The 27,400-nt window shown below is 46.7% G+C and overlaps 2 protein-coding genes across 2 annotated transcripts in view; both read right to left on the reverse strand.

Annotated features, from left to right (window-relative positions):
- The window catches only part of map7d1a (MAP7 domain containing 1a), a 35,659-nt gene extending 18,021 nt beyond the window's left edge, over nt 1-17,638 (reverse strand). Inside the window, exons 1-5 of the mRNA XM_056592193.1 lie at nt 17,280-17,638; nt 4,180-4,359; nt 2,416-2,484; nt 1,716-1,736; nt 356-519 (exon numbers count right to left, since the gene is read on the reverse strand). Of these exons, the coding sequence (XP_056448168.1) occupies nt 356-519; nt 1,716-1,736; nt 2,416-2,484; nt 4,180-4,359; nt 17,280-17,349 (504 nt within the window). The 5' untranslated portion in view covers nt 17,350-17,638. The remainder of the gene's footprint in view (nt 1-355; nt 520-1,715; nt 1,737-2,415; nt 2,485-4,179; nt 4,360-17,279) is intronic.
- Nucleotides 17,639-19,957: 2,319 nt separating this feature from the next.
- Nucleotides 19,958-23,322, reverse strand: nudt19 (nudix (nucleoside diphosphate linked moiety X)-type motif 19). The gene is made up of 3 exons (XM_056592240.1): nt 22,437-23,322; nt 21,693-21,900; nt 19,958-20,942 (listed from the first exon to the last, which is right to left on the reverse strand). The coding sequence occupies exons 1-3, from the start codon at nt 23,172-23,174 to the stop codon at nt 20,698-20,700; spliced, it is 1,191 nt and encodes a 396-aa protein (XP_056448215.1). The 5' UTR covers nt 23,175-23,322; the 3' UTR covers nt 19,958-20,697.
- Between the last annotated feature and the right edge of the window lie 4,078 nt (nt 23,323-27,400).

The raw sequence follows: 27,400 nt of genomic DNA on the forward strand, positions 1-27,400 counted from the left end.
CTGGTTAAGGCACCACAGTACCTAGTTAGGACGCCACAGTACCTAGTTAGGATGCCACAGTACATAGCTATGACTTGGCAGTACCTGGTTATGATACCACAGTACCTAGTTAGTATGCCACAGTACCTAGTTAGGATGCCACAGTACATAGCTACGACTTGGCAGTACCTGGTTAAGACACCACAGTACCTGGTTAAGGCACCACAGTACCTGGTTTAGACACCACAGTACCTAGTTAGGATGCCACAGTACATAGCTACGACTTGGCAGTACCTGGTTAAGACACCACAGTACCTGGTTAAGACACCACAGTGCCTAGTTAAGACAACACACAGTACATATGTAATCCCGGTACCTTGTTCTTCTCCAGCTTCAGCTGCTGCCTCTCCTCCAGGGCACAGCGCCTCTTCTCTGCCAGGAGCCGCTGCTCCTCCAGGCGCCTCCGCCTCTCCTCCAGCTGCTGGTCCCTCAGCTGGCGGGCTCGCTCCTCCTTCTCCTGCCAGTGGCTCTGCTTCACCGCTGGGGAGGACCCAGAGGAGCAGGAGGTCAGGAGGGACACGCTTCATAACACTTTACCCCTGTTGACCGCTAACCCCAGAGCCTCCTCATCTAACCGCTAACCCAGAACCTCCACATCTAACCGTTAACCCCAGAGCCTCCACATCTAACCGTTAATCCCAGAACCTCCACTTCTAACCGCTAACCCCAGAACCTCCACTTCTCACCTCTAATGGAACGGCCTTTAACGTGCAGGTTTCGTTTAGAATAATGAATCATTACTTTAAAAAACGATATGAAATTGTTTGTCAAAGGTTCCAAACTTGTGAGCAAACTGTTTTCTTTCTGCTGTATTACATATAGTCCTTTAACAGATGCTTTTATCCAAAGGGGATGTTTGTGTTTAATAGCTGTATTCCATCTCCTCTACCATTTCCTCTGCAGGGAAAAACAAACAAATTCAATCACTGGACTTTTCCGAAGACCACAGCATTACTGTTACACTTAGCGTAATCACATCTCCCCGTTGCCTTCATAACATAAACACAGTCTGGGTTTTACTGTGGTGCCTAACCATAACACAATTTACTAAGCCGTTGAAGGCGTGTCTAAATAAACCCCCTCAGCACAGAGTTCAGCGGTGCTAACCCCTAATCCTGTGTCTAACACTCACCCCTAACTATAACCCTTGTGACCTCATGGCCACATCCACTAACCGTTTGGTTTGGATTCTTATTGAAAGGCAGAGAACCTGAAGCTACATGGATCAGCATTAATTATTATGAGGGATGCACCGTACCACCTAGTACTACACTTTAATGTATGGAACGTTAATGTGTGTGTCCACATGGGTACTATATTGACATATCAACTTTTCCTCTGTGGATTTCAACCTCAATATCGATATTATTATGGTATTTTATCGATGCATTCCAAGTGTTAGAAGATGAACTGATAGTTATCTATAGAGTGGTAAATAACTAACTAAAATGAATGTTATGCTGCTGTAATAATGCAATGTAGAGAACCAGTAAGACCACAACAAATGAATAGGATGACTACACTACATGCATGAACACGACATGAAGATGGGAAAACAGAATGATCAGACGATTGCGTTGGATGAACCGTAACTAAAAACATATTTGCTGATCGTTGATTGATGATTCATCAATGCCTCCACCGACACCGCAAGCACACAGGTGTGCATGGCTTACCTTGTATCTGGCCCAGCTCTTCTGCAAGGGGGAGGGGGGAGACAAGAGCAGCTGTCAATCATGCAAAGCATGCTAGCGTGTTGCAGGCAGGTCAGTGCCAGTCACAGTGTAGATCAACATGATGTGTTGCATTATTCCTATGCTGCATTGATTTAACCCGGTATACCCAATAGCCAAACTTAAACTTGTTGAACCTCAAACCAAAATTTAATCTTTTATTCAATACTTAGATTTTAGAATTGTAGCATTAAACTTAACATCACATAATACAATATTTTTTAATGCATTATGGGAATAACCACCTGGATATCTTAAGAAAAACGTGTCAAGTGTAAAACTGTGTGAAGCCCTCGTTCGCAACTAACAAAGTAAGATAGACCTTTTCAATAAAGTTTTGCGGCCCATCCGTCATGCAGGACAGTGAGTGAGGTAGCCTTACAGAGCTGACGGGAGCAGAAGGTGTTAGAAGCTGAGCTAACACCATTAACAGTAGCTATAACAAGTAGTAGCTGTATTTGTGAGCAGTTGAGCATGCACAAAGCAAGCAAAGTGCTTGACAACCAAAATTCTAGGTTTGTGCGTTTGATAAGAGTGACATATGTCCTATAATGTCCTCCTGCGTATTGAGTACACACGAGAAATAATTCCTCCTGTTCCACGAGCCACCAGCAGGCGGAGCTGTCCCTTCATTCTGACTCACCCAGATATTTGGCCTTCTCCTCTCGGCGCGCTCTGGCAAGCGACTGCCTGTCATCGGACTTTACTAAATCTGGAGAGAGAGAGAGACAGGGGAGAGAGAGCAGAGACGTAGAGATCAGTTAGAAGAGGAGAGAGAGAAGGGGGGGAGGGGGGGCGTTTGTTTCCTAGGCTTGGAGTAGCAGGTGTGTGGGGTTTCTGATACTAAACAATACATCAGTAAAAAAACAGAAGAAGCTCCTCAGAATACCATCTGCAGTTGGGTGGTTCATACACGCAAATGCAAGACAGGTCGGGGTAATATTCAAATCCACCGATTTCGATGCTTTGGTGGTAATAATGACACCTGCATGCATCTGTCCTGCATCCAATACCTGTACCGAACCACCTCCTACCCATGCCTGAACACAACATTTCCTAACCCCGTAAGCGTGATCAAATGATCATCTTTCTAGTTTCAGCCATCCTAGACCCATCTTCAATCTTCAATCATCATTTACCCAACAGATCGACAGAGAGGGCCGGTAAGCGACGTGGCAGACGTCACGCTGGTGTGTGCACACGTGCGTGCGTGCGTGTGCGCTCGGTTCCTGGAGAGCATTACATCACTACATCCTCCTCCCTCCCTCCCTCCTCCATCTCTCTCCCTGCCAACGTCCATGCCCTCCGTAGCGTATGTTTCAGCACGGACAGGGAGTCGTCATTATGTCTACTGAGGCGAGACATCCCTCCCCCCCCCCCCACTCACTCATAGCAGAAGCCTGACCCACTTTGGTATTAATACGCCTCACGTGCACCTCACGTGCACCTCACGTGCACCGCACAGTGCTACCTAGAACGCCCTGTCAACCTCACATGCAGAGGACCACATGAGTGTGTGTGTGTGTGTGTGTGTGTGTGTGTGTGTGTGTGTGTGTGTGTGTGTGTGTGTGTGTGTGTGTGTGTGTGTGTGTGTGTGTGTGTGTGTGTGTGTGTAGTGTGTGTGTGTGTGTGTGTGTGTGCCTGTGTACATGTGTGTGTGTGTGTGTGTGTGTGTGTGTGTGTGTGTGTGTGTGTGTGTGTGTGTGCCTGTGTACATGTGTGTGTGTGTGTAGTGTGTGTGTGTGTGTGTGTGTGTGCCTGTGTACATGTGTGTGTGTGTGTGTGGTGTTACGCCAATAAATCCCTGAAACTGACTCACAATCGTACCCACCCATAGATAAACATGTGCAGGTGATACAAGGAAGGCCAGCTGGATGGATGGATGGATGGATGGATGGATGGATGGATGGATGGATGGATGGATGGATGGATGGATGGATGGATGGATGGATGGATGGATGGATGGATGGATGGATGGATGGATGGATGGATGGATGGATGGATGGATGGATGGATGGATGGATGGATGGATGGATGGATGGATGGATGGATGGATGGATGGATCGATGGATGGATGGATGGATGGATGGATGGATGGATGGATGGATGGATGGATGGATGGATGGATGGATGGATGATAAATAAGGGATTGAGGATAGACTGTTTGAAGTGATGGACCGTAACATGAAAACAGACGAGGCTGGTCTTCTCGCAACTTTATCGCACGAAACCCTGAACCTATTCGATGCCTTGCAAACTTTCTCAGATGAGGTAATGCTATGCAGCCCGCCCTCCCCTCACCCACGCTTTCTGACGCCCCCCAGCAGAGAGGGTGGAAGGGGTGAGGGAGGGGCTCATAGCATTACTGCATGCGAGCCAACAGGTGAACGTGGAGAGCAGCCCTTACCTCTCTTGGACCGGGGGACGGGGGAGGCGGGGGAGGTGAGGTCAGCCTTGGGGGTGGGCGCCCCCGAGCGCCGGAGCGCCTCCACCTTGGAGGACGGCCCTCTCCTCCGGGACGGGGACTCGGACCGGGCGGGGCAGCTCTCACCCTCGGGATCGGGGCGAACGAGGCTCACTTCAGGCGCTGGTTCAGAGAGAGAGAGAGAGAGAGAGGGGGGGGGGGGGGGAGAGAGGGGTGTGAGATGAAGGGCGACAGCAGAGAGTCGTCGATGTACAGCCGTGACTCGACCGGTCCGGTCTGTCTTCATTCCAGCTGGTGGGGCCTCGAGGAGCTCCTCCGAGAGGACATGACGACACACGAGTTTCTGTGTTTTTTCTACTCTTCGTCATGCATCACTTTTGTTCATGTATGTGACTGGCCGACTCTAACGTTTGTCACCGGCTAAAAAGGTGTTCGGCTGGCAAAACAAAGGCACCGCTGTTTCGCAGAGACACACGGGAGATTAGCAGGTGAGGTTTCTGGAGAAGAAACGGTCATTTGTGAGAACTTGCAACAGCAGAACATGTAAACACTTGGTTCCACCACTCAGAACCAAAGGAAGCAGAGGCTGTAGAGACAGAGAGAACCAGAGGTAGTGGGTTCCACCGAATACAACCAGAGGTACTGGGGTACTACTAGACACAACCAGAGTTACTGGGGTACTACTAGACACAACCAGAGGTACTGGGTACTACTAAATACAACCAGAGGTACTGGGGTACTACTAGACACAACCAGAGGTACTGGGTACTACTAGACACAACCAGAGGTACTGGGGTACTACTAGACACAACCAGAGGTACTGGGTACTACTAGACACAACCAGAGGTACTGGGGTACTACTAGACACAACCAGAGGTACTGGGTACTACTAAATACAACCAGAGGTACTGGGGTACTACTAGACACAACCAGAGGTACTGGGTACTACTAAACCTAAGACCCACGGGCTTGGAGGCTAAACGAAGCCAAAGCTGTAATTCCAGAACAACAGCCCCGTTAGCTGATCTAGACCCAGGACAATCAGAGTCATTGTCCTGCAGGATCACGGTTTATGCAGCTCTTTAGCCACATTATGTACCGTGACAAATCTAATTCCACACTCTGATGTTGTGTACTAGATAACAGTCTTGAGTCCTCTTTTATTTGTGCTGAAGCCCTCAAACCATTCTCTGACAGATGCTTCCTGACAGACCTGAGATAGATGTTAGAGATAGAGAGGTAGAGGTAGAGAGATGACGGGGAAGGGACAGACAAACGGCGGCGGGTATTCTAAGGAGCAAAATGAGCCCATAACCACATTAAGAACCCACTCAGAGCTTCTTGTAGATAAAGAGTTATATTTGGAACGTCTTGCTTTGCACTTTAAATTATTCAAACTCTATGAAAGCTTGGCGGAAACCCAGGGGCTGGGGTGTGAATATTTACGACCAACGTCACGGGCACCACAGGAGCCCTGCCACTGAAAGAGCGTTAGACCACCGGAGACGCGGTACCGAGACCGCGGAGGCCGATGGGTTTAGGGATAGGATTAGGTTAGAGTTGGTTCAGTTCAGCTATTAGGAGGAGCAATTAGGTTCAGCTACTAGAGTTGGTTAGGTTAAACCAGTTACATATTATTACGTTTAGCTAGGTTATAGGTAGTAAAGTTTGGGTATGAGGCTAGTGATGGTAATGTTTAGGTTAGAGACCGTTAAACGGAGCTATAAGGCTAAAGTTGGTTATATACAGATTATTAAGTTTACGTATGATGTTATAGGTGGTTAAGTTTAGGTATAAGGTTAGGGAAAGGGTACAAATAGATATTCAATAAGAACATTATTTTAAGTCATTGGATTCAGGTATAGACAATGACATTGACGAAAGCAGTGCATCATGGGAATAACCACCATTGTACCTCTGTTATGCGCCTCAAGCCAGACAACAAACAATGTGAAAGGGCCTACTGAGGCGTCAGCATCAGAAGAACCTTTGAGGACGCTGGCCGAGTGTGGCTGTCCTCGATCGATCAACCGGGATGATGTATAGATCATCAAGCTGCTCTCTGGGTTTTATGGTTCACGGTTTACATCCAGAGAGAAGTGGCTGACTTCAGCTCTGCTCACCCAAACGCAAGTCATCGTCCGGGACAAGAGACGATAGCATCGTCGTCTCGGAGACAAGAGAACAGACGGACAGACAGACAGACAGACAGACAGATGAGCAGACAGGCAGGGTAGCCAGACAGGCACGACTGCATGCGCCTAGTTGATTTCGGTAGCTCAGCTCCGACACACAGAGGGTCTGTCTGTGGTTGGATCAGCATTCCTCTGGTGTTGCTGTGAGAGACGACAGCTATTGTGGAGGTCTCTGCTCTCTGGGGGACAGCCAAGACTCTGCAGAACCAGGACCAGGACCGAGTCCAGGACCAGGACCAGGACCGAGTCCAGGACCAAGTAGAGACAAGACCAGGACCGAGTCCAGGACTAGGACCAGGACCAGGACCGAGACCAGGACCAAGTAGAGCCAAGACCAGGACCGAGTCCAGGACTAGGACCAGGACCAGGACCGAGACCAGGACCAAGTAGAGCCAAGACTAGGACCGAGTCCAGGACCAAGTAGAGCCAAGACCCTGCAGAACCATGACCGAAACCAGGACCAGGACCAGGTCCATGCAGAACCATGACCCTGCAGAACCAAGACCGAGAGCAGGATCACGCAAAACCAAGACCCTGCCCATAGCCAGGGAGGAGCCATGACCGTGAGCGCCAAGACCAAAGGCCCCAATGTACTTAAAACAGGTGTTGACGCTGCCCTGAAAATAGCCCAGGTCGCTGTATTAAAAACCTGTGCCCTTATGATTATATAATTAAAACTTCTTTACTCCCACTGACATCGATATGACCAACAAAACAATCAGCTGTGTGTCCTTTCTTATTTTCTACTGGGGTGGTGCAAAAGTCAATTTGTCGGTGAATCCTGATCAAGAAAGTCAACAAAGAAATCGGATGCGTGATTTGTAGGACTACAAGTGGTCTGGAGTGCAAAGCGCACACTATCAGATCCCACTGTATTGACTCTACACTTCCCGTCGTCGGGACTACGAACACATCAGGAGTACAAACAGAGACGGGTTTGGTCGGCCAGCCGGGTGCACGGACCCAGGGGGGGTGTGGCTACCCGGACGAGGTGGGGTGACTTACAGTCTGGATGGGGGTGGCCCGGAGCGGCCATTGCTAATCAATCATGCAATACAAGATTGTGTTTGACTTCAGGTTATAATATTCAACTGTGTGTGAGTGCGTGTGTGTGCGAGTGCGTGTGTGTGCGAGTGCGTGTGTGTGCGAGTGCGTGTGTGTGTGTGTGTGTGTGTGTGTGTGTGTGTGTGTGTGTGTGTGTGTGTGTGTGTGTGTGTGTGTGTGTGTGTGTGTGTGTGTGTGTGCGTGTGTGTGTGTGTGCGTGTCCCATCCATGATGCAGATGGAGATGGAGGTTTGTCTGCAGACTGAGCCACCAATGAATACCAATTGAGCCAGAATGTAGCTGGATAGGAGAGTAGGAGAAGATAACATGCACGTATTGAGAGGAGAGGGGAGGAGGAGAAGATACAACCTGAGTGAGGAAAGGAGAGGAGGAGAAGATACAACCTGAGTGAGGAAAGGAGAGGAGGAGAAGATACAATCTGAGTGTTGAGGGGAGAGGAGAAGAGAGGAGGAGAGGATAAAATCAGAGTGTTGAGGGGAGGAGAGAATAAAAAAGAAGTGTTTAGAGGAGGGGAGAAGATAAAATCGTAATGCTGAGAGGAGAGGAGAGAGGGCGAGACAGAGGAGTGGAGAGGACAGATATCGTTTAGGTCTCTGACAGCCACTGCTGTAAAAGCATTTAACCCCGAGAGATGGAGCAGAATACAAATGAGTTTCCTAAACTTTAGTGCAAAGTCATCTCATTGGTCCAAAAGGAACTAATGAAGCGAGACATAGCAGGCAGCCAGGGCCACATCATCAGCCTGATGTACTTTGACCTGAAAGAGCCTCCACACACACACACACACACACACACACACACACACACACACACACACACACACACACACACACACACACACACACACACACACACACACACACACACACACACACACACACACACACACACAGTGTGTCTAGTGATATTTCAAAATCTAGCAGAGCAAACACAGTTTCAGTATTGTCCTCAAGCAAGCGACTAGAAGTTAATTATTGGAGATCCATGTAGCACATTAATACTTAATACAGGGAAATGTCTTTCATTAAAATGACATAATGCAAAAATGTATTGGTTCAATCCAAACCACAACAGTATCAAAACCGTAAGAATATTGCAAAATCTATCTTGGCTGCATGCAGAAATCTCCAACGTTGACTGTTATTTATGACAATATAGACAACCTTATGTTTGAATGCATTAATTTTATGCAAAATATTTGGATTGATAATAAATACACAATAATGCATTAACAAGCCAACCATGTAGAATAAAAATGTCATCTTGACATAAAATATATTTGGACTTCTGGTTATTGTCCCAAACAAGGGGCATTTATTTCTTAAGCTTTGTTTGTACCAAGTCCTGCTTCTGTTTACAGGCATCCCCGCCACAGCTTAATGGTCAACCAGAGCTCAAGACGACATAGAGAGCACTATGTGGTATAAACATCCAGTAGAGCCCTTGAGTTGTTTAGAACGGTTTAGGCTAACATGCCATCGTCCACAGATCATGTAAAATTCTCCAAGATTAGGTTGATAATACATCAGCATATTATAATTTTCCTCAGCCACAAAATTGACCAGGTTTGCGTTTCAGATTGATTGTCACTTTACCATAATAATAACTCAGATAAACACTTTTTAGGAAATGGTATTTGATATGGATTTTACATCAAACAAACGACCAGGGGCTTTCTGCAAGAGGGAAACGCAGAACCCAACGTGCACACGCACGCATGAGTGCACGTGAGCACAGCGGGGAGACAGTATGACAGCCTGGAAACCAGTAGGTCATCAGATTACAGTGGAGGAACCGTGAGGCCGCTGGTTCGATGCCCCGCCCCCCTATAAAATGTGTACTTAGGGGTTAAGCAATACAACAACCATCCCCTGATGAGCTGTTGTTGCCATGACTACCTACATGTACTGGAGACGCTACAGGAATAGGACAACAGACCTTGACCTTGACCTTTGACCTGATGTCTGAGCTACTGTAGGGGACTCGACACTCCTGGGAGGAACCACACAGACAACATGTTGGAGCAAACACTCCAGCACCAGATGAACTCCAAAACGATCTCAGGCAGGTTGTGGTTGGGGAAGCAGTTAAAAGGCATTTGAAAATACCGGACTTGAAGCCTGTCTGTAAAGTAGACCAACAGGCAATGCAGGGTGCTGATTGGATCCTTGAATCGCTTGGCAACAGGGAGAGCTTTTAAAAGTATTAAAAATGGATTGCAGCAAATAAAAAAAATTGTGCAATAAAGGATTTCCACTCAAGTGACTCTTGTTGACATTTTTTTAACCCAGGACGAGACGTGTTGGTACGACAGTGTTTATAAGCAAACACGACTTCTAAATTTCCCGCCCAAATGGGGCAAGAGGGCAGCATGAATGGCTGTGCTGCATCTCATTTGGACCGAGAAAACACCAATTACCTCATCCAGTGTCCCCCCAAACACACACAATCCAGCCCCCCCCCCCCCCCCCCCCCCCTGCCACCAAACCCTCTCCACTCGCTCCGGGGGGGGGGTCGACGGGGTGAGGGGTGATGAGGTAAGAAACGACATGGGCCCAGTCACACAGAGCAAATAATCACAACCCCCACCCTCCTGAGTGTCTTTGTGCGTGTGCGTGCGCGCGCGTGTGTGTGTGTGTTGAAATTACAGATAGAACATTCGTTAGGACACATGCTGCTCTGAATGTCCATGTCCCCACAACACACACACACACACACACCGACACCCACACACACACACACACACACACACACACACACACACACACACACACACACACACACACACACACACACACGCGCGCGGGATATCAGAATATCTGGGCCACATCGGGGCCCCTTTCATCTGGGGGTTCTCCGTTTCCGCGGCAACCTGCTCTACATCCCATAAAGGGGGGTGGAGAAGAGCCTTAATCTGCTCTAGATGATAATCCCTGTGACGGGAATCTGACATTCAGCATGACATACTAACCAATACCATAACCAATACATAACCAATACGTCTGCTCAGGCAGCCAAGAGGATAAAGCAGCTCGTTTGTCAGGAGGTTGCAGGACAATCCTGGCAAGTGTTTAGAAGTCTTTGAGCAAGACATCAAGACACCTAATCCATCACGCTGGCTGTCGTCATTTATGTTAGGCTCAATGGGGACATACGGTTTATAACTGTACACACTATATAAACATATCAGAAACATGTTGTTGACGTAGCTACCAACTGTTCCCCCAAAGGGCCATCAGTCCATTTAGTCTCCCTCATCTCTCCAAACACTATATTATTAATAATTCTGGTCAATGTTGGTTGATTGGCAGCGAGTTAGTTCATGGTGCAGATGTATCACTGCAATGGGTTCTATTGATTCTATTGTTCAAAGTATCTCTGAGGAACGGAGTCTGTCCCGGAAGAATTGTCTACACAGCAACTAATGAAGCAGGGTTTAAAGAATATCCAGGCCTACACACACATCTCAAATAACGGCCTCCCTCTCTGTATGAGACCTCAAAGAAAGCCCCTCAATAATCAAGATAAACCCGGACTAATACAAATGTTAAATACAGACTATTAAATACGATGAACACAGAGCACTGAACATTTTGAACACAAATTATTGAACACATTAGAACACTGACTGTTAAACACGTGGAACACCTACGATTAAACACAATTAAACACAGTTAATTAAACACAATAAACACCAACTATGTTACTTTTCCATCTTAAAGCTGCAGTGTGTTGCTCTGTCCTTCCACTGTGTGTGTTCTGAAGTACGGTGTCCGTCTCATATAACACCGCGTTCCTCATTCTGCCCAACACACTCATTTTCCAAGGCGTTCCAGTCGTGCAGACAGATTCCAGCAGTAATCCTGCCATCTCCCAACATACAATTAAACACTGGGTTCCTTCTGGCATCAGGATCTGGTCCCGCGATGCTCTTAAGTTCAGACATGAAGCTTAAATACAGCTTCACAGAGAACCACAACACACACCGATACATTTGTTATGCACTAGTAGTAGACACTGTACTGAGTTTTACACTCAGAAGCCTCTTCTCCGACAGCTACAGCCTCAAGGTTTACAGTGAGTCATTCAGCAGACACTCTGATGCGTGGGGACCACATCCATGTCGGATAAGGTGCTCTAAGTATAGACATTTGGGGACTCGAACCCAGAACCTTTGGTCCGCTGCAGCGTGACTGCTAGCCGGTCCTGGCCTCAGCTTTACAGGTCAATGATGAGGAAGGGAGGGAGAGGGAGAGAGGGGAAGGCCTGGGGTGTTTGGCAGAAGGGGCTGCCAGTGCTCAGGAGTTGCACATGCAGCGACGGATTTACAGATCGATGAAGACGGAGAGGCGTCCTTGTACGGCCGATGTCACCCCGACCGCACTGCAGAGATGGACGTGTGTTAATAAGAAGTAATGTGCGGTGGCCTTTAGCGGAACAGAACCAGCTCTAATAATAGCTCTGGTCTGGTGACCGTGCTTTACAGACCTGGTTATTTTCAGACGTGGAGGAGGAGGAGGAGGAGGTGGGGATGGAGTCGCTGGAGGAACAGTAGCAGGAGGGGGTCACTACATGCTCTTTTCCGGTGGCTCTTTATCTGGATGCATTGGGGATCGTTGAGAATGGAAATACGAGTAAATAGGGCTCTCTTGAGTTGGTTAGGGTTAACCCCCGGAGGGTTGGGTTAACCTTTACCTAAACCGTCTATCGATTTGGTTTTGGACACGCTAACAAAGAATCTGGGGGAAAGCAATGCATCCTGGGAGTAAGCAGGAAAACCAAAATTAGAGTGAACCCACGGCCTCAATTTCACTTCGCCTCTGCCGCTTCCAGCTTCGGATCAAAACAACGTGCTCCCCAGAAGGTCTGAATTCATCTAGCATCACATCAGATCATACGTAAGCCGGGGAGATGTTCCTAAAGACCCCTTCAAAAGACCCGGGCATCAGACGGCTTCATCTGAGCTGCCAGGTCCTTGTCGGTTGAGACGAGTGAGTCATAGTTTCAGGATCAGGTTGTAGATTTCGCATGAACAAGCAAAGACTGAACATCACAGAAACCACAAAGGGTTTCAAGGAGTCACGACCAGACAGTCCGCTCTGATGAAAGCAAAGCTCATAAAACGGGATAAAAAGGCACCGTTAAAATAAACAAACACTTCAGTGGCAGTTTCCAAAAACATTTCATTTCATAAAGTCCCAGATTCAACTTTATGGAAACCAGCAGTTATAACAGCATGGAGCTGAGGAAATGTTTGCTCTGGTTACAGCTGTACTGATACGACGGAGCAGGGCGCTGGAATGGGGGAACATTGCAACATTTTTCTCCAGGCTCGGAACGAATGCTGGCCGGGGGACCAGAGCTGCGGCCTCATGGTACCTCGCACTCGTGACCAGGTGACATGATGTCAGTGGAACCAGCTGGGATCTATCAGGCTGAGGAAACAACATCACAGACCACCGTGTCCTCTTGGTCATGTTTACAGTGAGTCTGGGTTCAGATGAACGGGAGGTCAGGCATCACAGCTGATCGCTGATCTTCCTACTGCTTCGATTTAGCTTAATACCGTTCAGCCGGCTAACGGTAAATTCCTATACATCGTTGAGCGTATGAAGGGGCTAGCCGTCATCCTGCTCCAGGGGGGAGCCTACGGATGAACTGAGATCGGGGTTATCCCAGCGCCGTCTGGTTTCGAGGTCAAACCACGAGGCTATCCTATACCACTAAGCCTTGCTTCATCTCCCAAAGAATGAGAACAAAGATGAGAGAACCACGATTGATCCTTCCACTCCAAGGACCCGTTTGTGTGGCCACTCGCCGATCATAGAATAGCGCTTCAAGCCTGTTTGACGGTTTACATATTAACTTGTAGTGATTGAGCAGACTGGGCTTTTATCGAAGGCACTTGCAAGGGGGGCTGAAAACAGTCAAAGCATACAATGAGACTTGATGCAGCACCTACACAGCCTGATTTCAAAGGAAAGTGTCGAGTGGTGCAAGTGCTTCCTTGTTCCTGTTTTTCCTCTCCTATAATGTTAACGTTGAATGCCGACACGCAGCAACCATTCGGGGAAGTGCGTGCGCCTCCAGCATCACGTCAAGGCTTTCAGGGGTTCAACGTGTTGCATGATAGCCTGGCCTAGCTTCTGCACATGTGGCATCTTCCTGCGCACACAGACACACACACGCACGCACACGCACACTCACACTCACACTCACACACACACACACACACACACACACACACACACACACACACACACACACACACACACACACACACACACACACACACAATGAGGGGCCCCTCTACAACAATGGCAGGGGGACGGGCCCTTGCGGGGCCTTTGTTAGCAGCAGGGCCCTGGCCCAGCAGGAGCAGCAGTTTATACTGTCTGATTATATAAAGAATACACTCCACTGCATTCCACAAGGCTTGCGAGACCTAGGACGCCTTTCACCCTCTCCTCGTGGTGCCAGCCCTACCGAAAACACAAACCAGCAACCAACAAGGGCGCAAACTACCTCCCGACCCATCCTAAGTAAGCCATCTCTATCCACCAGTAACCAAAACTAATAACTAACACTACCCAGTTCTAGCTGCAACTCAGTCACAACTCGAGGGAGTCAGAGACAAGATGAGGGAAGGAGAGAGCGGGCTCATGAGAGCCAATCAGAGAACAGAAGACGGTTCGGAACGAATCGAAATCCAGCAGAAAATTCATCAAGCAGAAGTTGCTCAAATTAATGAGCAAATACTGTTGACCGTCTAGTGCTCCTTATTCTGGTTGTAAGAACATTCAAAATGTTGGACTGATCCTGATTAATGAGTGCAGTATTCCACAGTTATAGATATAGAGTCAGACGGATTAAAGACCTTGAGGTTGGAGTGATAAACCATAAGTGGATGAGGTGGGATGTTGCCAAACAATAACTTGTTCTTGTCTCTGAGTGAATATAACCTGGATTAAACATGCTCAGTAGTTAAACAGGAAGAGAGAGAGAACACAGAGAAATCTATCCCTTTAACATGCTATTCTCGGAAAGATACTGACTACGGTTGATCTTGGTTAGATTATCATCCTATGCCTGCCCTGTTCTTAATAACATTTAAAATAAAGCTGGCCAGCTACACTGAACATGTGGGTGAATATCAACAGGCAACCACCTTCTGTGTTTTTAGGGTAAAGATGTGAAGCAGTTGTGCCACAGAGCGGTTTACCCAGAAGCAATCATTGTGCAACATGGCAGTGACGCATCCAAATAACATTAATATCCTCTACACCTGGTAATTATGATTTACTGCCTGTCACATTACCGATAATCAATCGGCTCCTGGTATTCAGAACATAAGCAGACGTTATGAAGAACACAAACACTTGCCAACTGCCAACACTTCAAACACAAAAGCAGCTACCGCTCTTGGATTGAATCACATGAGTTACAAGCGGAAACTCTACACGGAAACCAACACACAGCATTCTCATCAGTCAGACCTGCGTCTCAGCTAACAGGAGCGCGCGGGACAAAGACGCAGAGGGAATTCCGAGAAGCATCGGAAACTCCCTCAAGGATTAGACGATGTTTGACTGAGTCCTGACAAAGTAGAACTTAACAATACTGAAGCAGCAGGCTTTCAGGTCCAACCTCTGCACCCTGTTCCACATTAAAGGACTTCAGGGAATAATGTGGACTGAAGAGACTCAAGCCATTAGTTGAGGGCTCAATGCTTCGTCTAGACCCGATACTTTACCGACATCTGATCGATACCAGACCTCTTCTGGCTTTTAATGGACACATTCCATACAGGAATCCAACTGACAGCAGATATGAATCATCAACATGAAAGATAAACTACTTTTCGACACTACCCTGACTACCTGATGAACAGGTATAAACGTGTCATGGCCTTCTCAACAAACAAGTATTCACTACTGAGTAAAGGTTACAGATCGTGGGATCCACATGTTCAAAGTAACATTCAGAACATTGACGTCGCTAGCGGCAACACAACCGTTGGTCCTTGTGCGGCAGACTCATCGAGTCTGCGGTTTGGGTTCAGCCTCACCCGGTCAACCACGCCTCTCTCTCTCGCCTCACGCCGGGACAAAGGGAGGTGGCCCGGCGTGTTTGGACAACGCCTGGTCGGCACCATGACTCAGACCCAGGAAACACCTCTAATCTTCGTCATCATCACTGGGGCTGGAGCCCGACACACCGGTGGCAATCCCATGACGAAAGCTCAACATCAGCCGTTATCTGATCTGCGCTCGGCAGGTTGTTGTGTAGAATTGTGTGTTTTGGGCTCAGTTAATGTTGACGAGGAGGTACAACACTGAGTTTGACACCCTGCAAGAGGACAGGATTGTGCGATACTTAGAGGGTACCCCTCCCAGCTGAAAGGTTCTTGGTTCAAAGCCCTTGTCAAAAGTCACGTAGCTGTAGGGCATCCTTGAGCAAGGTGTGCTACGCCCGGTCTGCTCCTTGATCACATGTACCTTTAGTCACTCTGAGTCATCACACAGGTCTCCTTTAATCACCTGAATTGGAATTATTTACTCTGGGATTTGGAATATTCTGGAACAGTAACACAAGACGCGTATTGACAGTGATTCTAGTTCTAGGAGTTCACCTTGACACAGCCTAGCTATGAGAACAGATCATGTTCTGTAAAGATCCTATTTGGCTACAGTGTGGGTCGTTCCCACGGCCAGGGGGAGCTATCTGGTACCGGGCCAAGCCTCACCAAACCCTCCCCTGAAGCCCCTGTCCAGGGCAACACCTCCTATGGTCCCCGGGAAGAGGTGACAATGGGTGTCTAGTTCCATTCACACAGGCTATACCACACAGACACACATTTGGCAATGGCAGAGAAGTCCTAGGCATAGCCCAATGCATGGTGGCTTTCCTCTTTCCAAATGCAAATGTTTCTGCTACAAATCATTTAACAGTCGAGGTCTCCGACTTCATTAGTCACACACAAACTTACGTCATAAACGTACACTCACACACACACACACACAAAGACACACACGCACACACACGCGCGCACACACACACACACACACACACACACACACACACACACACACACACACACACACACAGAATGCGTGCGTTAGTGTGTGTGTGTGTGTGTGTGTGTGTGTGTGTGTGTGTGTGTGTGTGTGTGTGTGTGTGTGTGTGTGTGTGTGTGTGTGTGTGTGTGTGTGTGTGTGTGTGTGGTTTACTTTGCGCATCTCTGCAGCGTTTCAACAGCCCCTCGGGCACCTGTGGGTTATATAAGCGCTGTACCCGACACAGGTTCGATACCGGGACGTGTGTTGAGAGGGGGGAGGGGACGTCATGCATGTGAATGACATCATTCAGAGTATCCACGTGATTCTATTATGGTTTGAATTCGTATCTGGAATAAGCTCCGTCATTAGTATGCCAACCACGCCGCACCCAGTAGGCTACAGGACACACAACTTTCTGGAATCATCCTTTACAATAAGAAAGATATATACAACCAAAAAGAGTGTATTGGGGACGCGACGAGGTGTTAAATAAAAGGTGGGATTTTGTTATCATGCGTTACACTATTCATGATCTGTATGTTGCGTGGTTGTGCAACACATCCATATTCCATCATTTAAATAACCCTATCTGCACCAGATGTTTTATGCGCCTTTCGAGCCTGACTCTGCGTCAAAGTGAATGATAGTGTTCTTGAAGCACTTGGCAACACTTGATACTGCGCTATTGGGTCTGAATAAATGGCATAACATTCAAAAGAAGGGATGTTATTTGGAATATTAAGAAATAGGGTCAAACACTCACATGTCGCAGGTGGAAACCCGTTTCCTTCCATGTCAACCTCTATATCCTTGTTGCTGTCCATTGTGTTCATTCAAACATGCGTCTTTTCACCCCGAACATTCCTCGGGGATCAGAGGAGAGGAAAGTTGTTGAGAGTCCTGCCTGCTTGTGGACCAGATCAGACCTCCCCTACTGCAGGGGAACACAAGGTGGTCTAAAACCCCTGCACACAGATTTCCCCCAAACCCGTCCAGAAGCAGTTCGTTTACCGCTGAGAGTAAGCGGAGGGCTGGGCTGTGTTGTGTTGTTAAGGGGAGTTGGGGTGAGATACTAGGGGAGAGTGTGGATGTTCCACTCCCGGACTCAGCTGTCGATCTGCGGCTTACAGAGAACGGTGTGTCGCTGGGCTCCGTGGAGGACCGCCCAACCACCGGGGAGAGGTGTGGCTTATGGTGCAGCGACCCGACCGGTTTACACTCAACCGTTGGATAGTGTTTCGGAATAGTATAAATCGTATTTATATTATTTTCCCTCTTTCTTGTGATCTATTGCAAATTTTGTGCAAATAATATGTATAGTAAATAAAATACGAATCTCACCCCCCCTGCAAAGGAATGGTCTGGTCTGCATCGGAATATTAAATATTTCAGTTCAGGAAAGCCAAAAATATATATATTATGGGAAGTATGATATGTGTTTTTTACAGTCCACACAATGCGTCCAGTCCAGACAATATATATATATATATATATATATATATATATATATATATATATATATACATACATACATATATATCAAACGCTCAAATAAATATAAATAAAAGATAATTCCAGCTCTCAGTGGAGAGCTGGAAGTTATTTAAACAAGATTGATATATTCATATATAAGATTCAATAGTTAAGTGTTAAGTGTTGAATAAAGTGTGTTGGAGAATTTAAATCAGAAGCCGAAATAAATTCTGTCTTCTGGATGTGGATCAGCATAACCTGGGACATCCCCCAATCAGAACGAGTCGTATCGCCAGTTCTTTCCCTCTCAGGTCTTTCAAGAGCGTCTTCTGAATGTGTTGGGGCACTCAACAGAAGAAATACAACTGTTCGAAACATATCCAATCAATGGCGGATTACAACCATAATAATTTAGCACTTTGAGGTCATTAAGTTGATGTAAAGTGCGTTATAAATAAAATGTATTATTATTATTGTTATAATTTAAAGTGTGCGTGTGTGCCAATGGAAACATTGTTTCATTATAGCTTGCTATGCATTGACGTAGATGGGGAGCACTTGCCTCCCCACCTGTGGATCCAAAAGCATCTGCTAGGGTGGTGGACCAGGGGGGGCCGTCGGGGGTCGGTAGGAGCCTTGGGGTCAGGGGTCGGCCTAATGAGAGGAGCACCCCCCCCCCCCACACACACACACACACACACACACCTCCTGAATGGCCTCAGTGTGGGTCTTTTGTGCAGCTGTTGATCTGATGCGAACCACCTGTCACTGCGTGTGTGTGTGTGTGTGTGTGTGTGTGTGTGTGTGTGTGTGTGTGTGTGTGTGTGTGTGTGTGTGTGTGTGTGTGTGTGTGTGTGTGTGTGTGAAAGAGAGAGTTTTAGTGTGTGTGAGTGAGTGTGTGTGTGTGTGTGGATGAAAGAGAGTTTGAATGTGTGAGTGTGTGTGTGTGTGTGTGTGTGTGTGAGAGAGCACGAGTGTGTGTTTGTGTGCGCACGTGTGCATGTTGAGAGAGTAGAGGACAGATGTTTAAACCCTGGATGCACACAGAGAAAGAGAGGACACCCCCCTTTCCCATTCACAAACACACTCCTCGCTCTCGCACGCACACACACTCACTCAAATTTAGTTAAGGTTTTCCTTCAAGGCACTGAGCCAACTCTGTACCTCTACAATATATGTGTGCAAGTGGTAGAGACGTGCCTGATTTTCTATGTGTTTAACAGCAAAAGTTTAAACACACACACACACACACACATACACTCACACACACACATACACCGACTGTTCAAACTCTAATTGCTTAATCACCAACACAAAGGATGTGATGTAATCTAGTCAATGACAGGATGCGATGAGGGAGGAAATGATCAAAAAGATTAACATTTTTAACAAAGAAAGCTTCTCTTAACAAAGGAAACAGTGACAGCATCATACTAAAAGTTTTCTTTAAGCTTATCTTTCAGCACACTAGCACTTACCTGTGGCTAGCAGCTGCTCACCCCAAGAGTTTAAATATCCATTAATCACACAAAAATCACCCTTAAAAACTAAAACGACACAAAAGACGATTTGTTAGTTGCTCCAAGTTTCATGTATTTTATATATTTATTCTCATTCGTAGGCAGTTCTCTCACTCAGAGGATGAAGTGAAAGTAAAACAAGATTTCTGATTCTGAGATCTCTCTTCTGAAGGCATTATCCCAGAATTTTGATGAGAGGGGGGAGGGTAAAGGTGCATGCGAACTACTGCTCAAGATCAGCTGCTTGAATGAAACACTGTGGACCCATTGTTTTTTATTAACAATATCAGAATGACAGGTTAATATATAAATTGAATCATTCAATTGATATAATTTATACTTTTTTCAAAATCAGTTTAATTTCATACCGGCTTCGTATGTTTTCAGTTGGTTTCATTGGCTAACGTTACGAGGAGTCTAGAAAGTGCGTCAGGAAAGTGTTGCCAGATTTGGCGATTTTCCCTACTTTTAATCTCGTGGAAAATTTGCATTGGACGGGTAAATACAATTTGGGCTGGTTTTGAAAGAAACTGGCGGGATTATTATAACTATTTCTACAAACATCAATCAATACAAATAGACTTGAGCAGAGCCATAGAGAGGGAGTTGTTTTGCCATTGCAGAAGTAGGCCTATATGATTTTTTTTTTTTCTATTTTGAAAAACGCTCAATACTACTACAATCTCCAAAAAAAGTGTCCGTTTAGGAATACTGCAAACTGCTGCGTCCAGCACTATCTGCTGGTCGAATATCGTCAGCGCAAATGCCGGTCCGCAAGCTGCACTGATAATATCTGACCAGCAGATAGTGCTACAGAACACCATGTAAATGGTGAGCTATATATATATATATATATATATATATATAAATTATTGGTATAAATAAAATATTAACATCATGTTAATACATGTAACATATGATTAGAACATTTAAAACCACTCAAACTCCAGTCCCTCAAACAGACTAAGAACAGAGTAAAATAAATATTCAGGAGTAGAAGCAGAAAATGATCTGTTAGTTTGGCTTAGCTTCATAGCAACTGAGGCCTCATTTTTTCAACTGATCTGTTGATTAGAAAGCTGATCATCAGCATCTGGAACTTAAAAAAAAAAAAGATCTCTGTTCTTTATTGTGATGGAGGACATTAATCAGAGTTCAAATAATATAGACAAGAGATTAGGTCAAAGGTTAATGGTTCCTCGTGATGTCGTCTTTGAGTTCACTAGGGTGCTGGGGTGCCGGGACAGGGAGGGGGGAGAGGTGTTTGTATTTGGGGGTGATGGAGATCTGGACCGAAGTGCTGTAGGCGTCCTGTAAGACTAAGCGGTGGAGGCCTGTCTCCAACGCCCCGTCACCCCCAAGCCCGGGGTCTGTCAGTATTGTGGAGTCCAGGGTCTGTGTGGAGATCCCTGTCTCTGGATACAGCTTGTCTCCTGAGCACAAGGGACGGATCAGATAAGCAATCAAGTAGGTTGGATCTCTCACATCATCCAGTTCATTGGCACATCTTCTGAGGTCCCCAGTCTACCAGGCATTCTGCTCTATCATTTGTTTAGTTGAGCTTGTACCGTGCATACATACATAACATGTCACTTGACGCAATTCTCACGCAAAACTCAAGATCCCTTTATGGATTGACTAATTGGCAACATAATGTCTACGCAAAATATACAAAATGTCTGACCATGCATGGACAGCAAGTACAGATATAGGTCATAGAGACGGAGATAGGCGTAAGACAATGAATACAGAGACCAATCATGAAGAGACAGGTCATAAAGAAGCAGGTCATGAAGGAGCAGGTAGGGGTTAGACAGTGAATAAAGAACAGGTCATTAAGGAGCAGGTAGGGGTCAGACAGTGAATACAGAGACAGGTCATAAAGAAGCAGGTAGGGGTCGGACAGTGAATAAAGAACAGGTCATTAAGGAGCAGGTAGGGGTCAGACAATGAATAAAGAACAGGTCAAGAAGGAGCAGGTTGGGGTCAGACAGTGAATACAGAGATGGGTCATTAAGGAGCAGGTTGGGGTTAGACAGTGAATAAAGAACGGGTCATGAAGGAGCAGGTAGGGGTCAGACAGTGAATAAATAGACAGGTCATTAAGGAGCAGGTTGGGGTCAGACAGTGAATACAGAGACAGGTCATTTAGGAGCAGGTAGGGGTGCATGAGTATTAGCTACCAGGTAGCAGGCTGAGTAGCTCGGTGTCTGTCTTTAGCACTACAGGGAGCCAGTGTTCACAGCCCTCCTGAGAGCGCTGGCTGGCGAACGTGTGCAGCTCGCTCAGCGATGGGTAGTGACACAAACGGCTCAGCTCGTAGAACTGCGGCGGAGCGATCCACATCTCCTTGGCCCTGTAGCTGTGGAGCACCTCGGGGGGCGTCGCCCACTGAAACACCGAGAGCGATCATTGACCGAGAGCGATCATTGACCGAGAGCGATCATTGACTTCATAAACGTAGACTTTAGCCGAGGTGACCAATACGTTAGGCGGAAAACAATCAAAGCAATGCAACAATTAATTATTCTTGAAATTCGGCCTGTATTGAAGAAATACCTACCTCACAAACTGAAGTGAGATTTATCTCCAATGTTATTAAGTTATAAGTAGGTTATGCACCTCTTGAGAGCCTTACATTTTTTCATTTCTAGAGCTAGTCTGCACCGTCCAATTTTTGATTGCATTTAGAAACTTGGGTCATGTAAAGGCCGGCTGCATACGGATTATTTTAGCTGCTCCAATGATTATTGCATGCTTTTAATGTTCAAAGCCTAAATTGCTTTGCATAGTTTATTTATAGTATACATGTAACGTATGCTGGGGATCATATATATTATTAGTTACTATCATTTCTTTAGCTATTAGAATTTTTTTTCATTTGCATTGTTGCGCCAACAGCGGTACAAAGTAACTATAATTATCACCTTAATGTGTACGATCTCCTTATCATCTTGAACGGTGAACGGGACATCCGACAAACAGCAGATGTAGAAGGCGGTGTCGTATCGATTGCCGGACCTTGCCGTAGGCGTCAGCCAGTTACCCCACTCATGCAGAGCCCAGATGTTGGGCATCAGCTCCAGTTCCTGACACATCTTAATAAAGTTTGAAGGGTTTTCATTCACCAGAGCCCTCCATCGGGTCAGAATAGTCCGGTCGCAGATGTCGGATACTTGCGTCAGACCTGCGGGTAAATCGGGCGGATGGTCACCTATGTGTTCCGCGGACCTTAACACGTCCATCTCCTTCCGTTTGGGAATGACAAGGAGGACCCCGCACTCCTCGAAGGTCTCCCTCAAGGCGCAGATCCGGAAGGCGACGTCTCCAGGGATAGGGGAGCCCAGCTCCCGCCGGTCCATGGCGAACATGGGAGGTCTGGTCTCCGCCGGCTGCTTCACGACCCCCAGCCCCAGGTTGGGCTTGTGTCTGAAGGCGTGGAAGACACCGAGCCACTCGCTGCAGAAGTCTGACGGATCGGCCATCCCTCCCGGGAACACGTAGGCTTCGGGCATGAAGCGGCTCTGGGTGCTCCGTTTAAGTAGCAAAACCTTGTGGTTCCAGCAGGCAGCTCCCCATGACCTACTCGGGCTGGAGGAGCACTTTGTCCCGGCAGCGAGGATAAGGGTCGACGCCTCCTTCCAGTGTTTATGCACGGTGTTCATGGTGTTTGGAGCATTGGGTGGAGGCTGGAGGACTTTGTTGCAGTTACAAGTTGTTTGTTGTTGTTGTTTGCAGTCAGCTGTCAACTCGTACCATACATAGAGGACCTGTGTGTGCGTTCTGGACGCAATGATAACGCGTCACAAGTCGCGCAATGACGCAATCTCTTGACATATCAGCAGACCGAACTAAAATAAAAGATACAAATGAATATAAAATTGAATAATCACGTAGTTTATAAACTGGCTATTAATCGAAACACAGTTGGAGGGCAGAGGAGTTAATCAACAAATTATGAGACGTGTGATCAGGCTGCGATTATCTACCTGACCGCAGGCGGATGCCCATACCATGACAGAGGTATCTGTTATGATCAGTCAGATCAGATGCATGTAACATGAGCGAAACACAAAGCAGAGAAAATGCAAAAAATACGAATATCATTTCAGATCAAGTCAAAAGCTCTTTCTACTCCTGCCTAATTGAGTGTGTTTAAAATTACATTCGGAACACTCTACAGTCAATTTGTGCAAAAGGCTTCACTTGTAGTCTACAATACAGTTTATAGGCATATTATAGGCATTAATTAAGCATAATTTCTGTTCAATTCTGTTTATTTGATAAGGTGAACTGTGTACCCGGTTCTTTATTAACCTTTGACCTATACCAGAGGTTCATATGCCTCATCACCACTAGAGGGCGCCCTCCCCTCCCCCTCTAGTTTAGCCAATCATAATAAAGTGTGAATTAAGGTACCAGTTGTTGTTTTTATTTGTGTTCTGCCAGTGTAGAACTGTACTCCACAAACCTACGATGGCGCCCTCTGTGTTCTACGCTGGTGACTTGGAGACCTCTGGCAAACTGACAGCTTTACTTTAATTTGACTAACAGGTATGGGAGGTCTGTCTTACATATAAACTCTTTTATCCACACATCAGACATTAAAAATCCACAACCCTGAAGACCAAAGGGCGAAGCAATCCTCTCTAGGTTCATGAAACTAAGAAATAGTTCAGTTTTCTGCCACTAGGGGGAGGGGGATCGCCCTTTAGGGTAGAGGATTAGAACACAATGTACAGAACATGATGTGCTGCCCACCCCAGTTCCTCCTCCTGTTACCACACGGGGCTAGTGATAATACACACATGTGCGTGTACATGCACTCTCTGCAGTCCTCTGTTCTATGGCCATACAGCTGTAGGCGCCACCATGAAGCTCTCTCTCTCTCACACGCACACACACAGAGTGGAGCCTCGGGCATGGTGACTAGTTTATTAAGACTCCCAGCTCAAGGGTACGATCCCTAACGTCCACAGTCTAACAGGCATTACTGATTAAGACGCCTTCACCCCTACCTGCTCCTTTATTAAGGCACTGGTCTTAACTCTGTAACCCCTACCAGTTCGTTAATGAGGAGTCTCTGCATTCACTGTCCAACCCCTACCTGCTACTTGAGGGATGTGTACACCCCCTGCCGGAGTGCGTGTGTGTGATGGCTGGTTTAAGCGGCCTCACCTGGCCGCGTCTGATTTGACTCTGGGGTGGGGCGGGGCGAGGCTGCACACCTGGTGCACATTGAGTAAGCAGTGTTCATAGGTCAAACAAGCAATCGCCACACACACTCTGGGAGTTGTCCTAGATGACAACATGTATCATGTGACCAGGCCGTGTATAATATACATCAAACTACAGTCACCTACGTGGAGTGTGGCTGCCCCATAGGTGCCATGACGCAGGGATGTTGCGTCACCCCCGTTTCAAAATATAATGGTAGGAATAAAAGAAAAAATGTACACATTGGGTTTCGTAGGGGCAGGTGCATTGGGCGTTGTCACATGCAAAAATGTACAGCCAATGGAAAAACACGACTCTGGAAAAAACGTCCAGATTTCTTATTTGACAGAAATTAATTCTTGTGTTTAGTATACCCTTTAATGACCGGTCCCTACAGTCACTGTGATAATAAAACAAACACGCGTCGGCACACTGCGTCCAGCGGGGGAGCTGGTGCGCAGAATATAGGAGTAGCAAAATGGTGGTCTTCAGAGGTCGACCCCACAGTGGACCACCCCTCCTGACCTCTGAACCCAGCAGACCTCCGAGCACTAATTCTGGACCAGAGTCATTTTAGGTAAGGTGATCAACACCACAGCTCTTTGACATTTGGCCAACAACCCAGGATCCCCCGGCCCCTAGCAGGTTTCAAAATGAATGACCATGTATTATGATGTCCCCACACCGTCCATATCGCTCTAATCTCTCACCACCTCCTCCTACCTATTTCTGTCTGATCATTTACTCCTTCCTATCGTCTCTCCGACACCCTGCTGTGTGTTGGACCACGAAGCGGCTTCTTTCGCCGTCACCTGATGTATCTCTGACTGTGGACCATCTGATGTTCCTTTAAATAGACGTCCCTTGGAACCAGAGTAACGCTATAACTCACTCGGGACCTACATCTTCACCAGTGCATCGTTGGTCAATGATCTGCCCCAATGCAAAATAGTCTTTCGTTTTAAAGAGCTTCGCCTAGTCTCAGCTCCATGCCTGTTGTTGACAGATTTTGATCTCTACTGGTTGCTCCTTGATAACTTCTGGGCTCTACTGGCTTCTAACAGATTCTGGGTTCCATCCCCAATGTCCTAAAATGTATCCTCGTGTGTAGGCATCCTAGAAAATGATGCCCTACCTGTTGCTTATAGAGTTTGTTCAGGATTTCAATTCAATTAAGTTCAATTTTATTTGTATAGCCCTTAATCACCATTACAGCCTCAAAGGGCTTAACAGGACAAATATATATGACACCCCCTTTACCCAAGCCCCCACAAGGGCAAGAAAAAATCTCCCTTAAATCTGCAAGGAAGAAATCTTGAGAAGAAACACATAGTAGGGGGATTCCTCCTTCCAGGGATGGTCTGGAGTGCAATGGGTGCCATGATTGACATACAGGTACAATACATGAAAAACATACTAAATTGATGATGCGGTGCTGGCTGGTTAACCATGAGGAGGGTCCAGGCATCCGGTCGCAGTCAACGCAGCACGCTTTGGCCTTGTCGGACCACAAGCTTTGCTGGACCACACAGAGGATCGCTGAACCATATTGGTTCAGTGATCTCACAGGCAACCCCGCCTCTCTCCATACGCAGAGTACGCAGAGTGCGTAGGGCACCAAGTACCTGGGGGGGGGGGGCACCAAAAATTAAGGTTTGTAAAAAAAATAATACGTATATATTACATTATTGAACTACAAAAATATATATAAATTAGTTATGAAGAGGTCCACCGTTGTTTTATCTTAATTGTATATCCTATCACTCGGGGCCGTTGCCCAGGGCACAATTTAATGTTGAGTCGCCTAGGGCACCGAAACGGCCCGTGCCGGCCCTGCTCGCAGGTACCCGCTGAAGTAAACCCCCAGGGGCCCAGTTGCCCTTCTCTTATTACACCTTCTATTTACGTGTGTATATGTTTTTACAGTTACTCCACTACTCTTTTGTTTTGTTGGTCTTCCTGGCTGTGTGCAACGATACAGGTTCCCAGCGTAACAACACAACTGGTTGAACCTCCCACGAAAAGCTGGCAGGATAGCAAGTTTGCATTTGTCTGGTTTGTTATTCACCAAAACCCTTTTTTGGTCAAACCCATATTTACAGAGAAGGAACTTATCCAGCTCGGAAAACAACGTATCAAGAGTGATGAAGAAATGGCTCCCCAGCTGGTTTGGGCAGATGCAACATCGGCCAGAGCCACTGGACCCTGGTGGTGCAATTCTGGGGTATGCCAGCGTAGGGCAACAGGTGTATATATGTAGAGTATCTTTTCCTTACCGAGCTCGTTTGGGAGGCTCGACTTGAACTTGCATAAGCGCGAAAGTACAAATTTGTGATGGAGCAACTGCTTGTAAAGTGCTTGCTTTTGGATTCGCCCTTGGAACATAGTTTATTACACATACCAATCTGCACTGTTCATCGGTGGCACGTTGGGCAGGAGCCCAACGTTTCTTGGTCTGCACTTTTCTGATGATCTCACCTGCAGGTCTCACCACCAACTCCGCAGCCAAAAGGAACCGTACCCCCTACAATTTCTGCCTGTGTTCGGACCTTGGTATGCAGAACGACATTTCGGTCAGCCGTATACTATCTATGTGGATGAATGACAATGAAAAGGCCTTTTTTGGAAAAGAGAGCCGAACTGAACCTTTAATGACATGCATCTAAGATGAATC

This window comes from Gadus chalcogrammus, chromosome 6, assembly GCF_026213295.1.
Source record: "Gadus chalcogrammus isolate NIFS_2021 chromosome 6, NIFS_Gcha_1.0, whole genome shotgun sequence".
Taxonomy (NCBI): domain Eukaryota; kingdom Metazoa; phylum Chordata; class Actinopteri; order Gadiformes; family Gadidae; genus Gadus; species Gadus chalcogrammus.

Coding starts and splice junctions, on each gene's coding strand:
- nudt19 (XM_056592240.1), bottom strand. CDS start 23,174: ATGAACACCGTGCATAAACACTGGAAGGAGGCGTCGACCCTTATCCTC. Junction 21,901..22,436: donor AGGAGATCGTACACATTAAG/GTGATAATTATA, acceptor TCGGTGTTTCAG/TGGGCGACGCCCCCCGAGGT. Junction 20,943..21,692: donor GCTACTCAGCCTGCTACCTG/GTAGCTAATACT, acceptor CCTTGTGCTCAG/GAGACAAGCTGTATCCAGAG.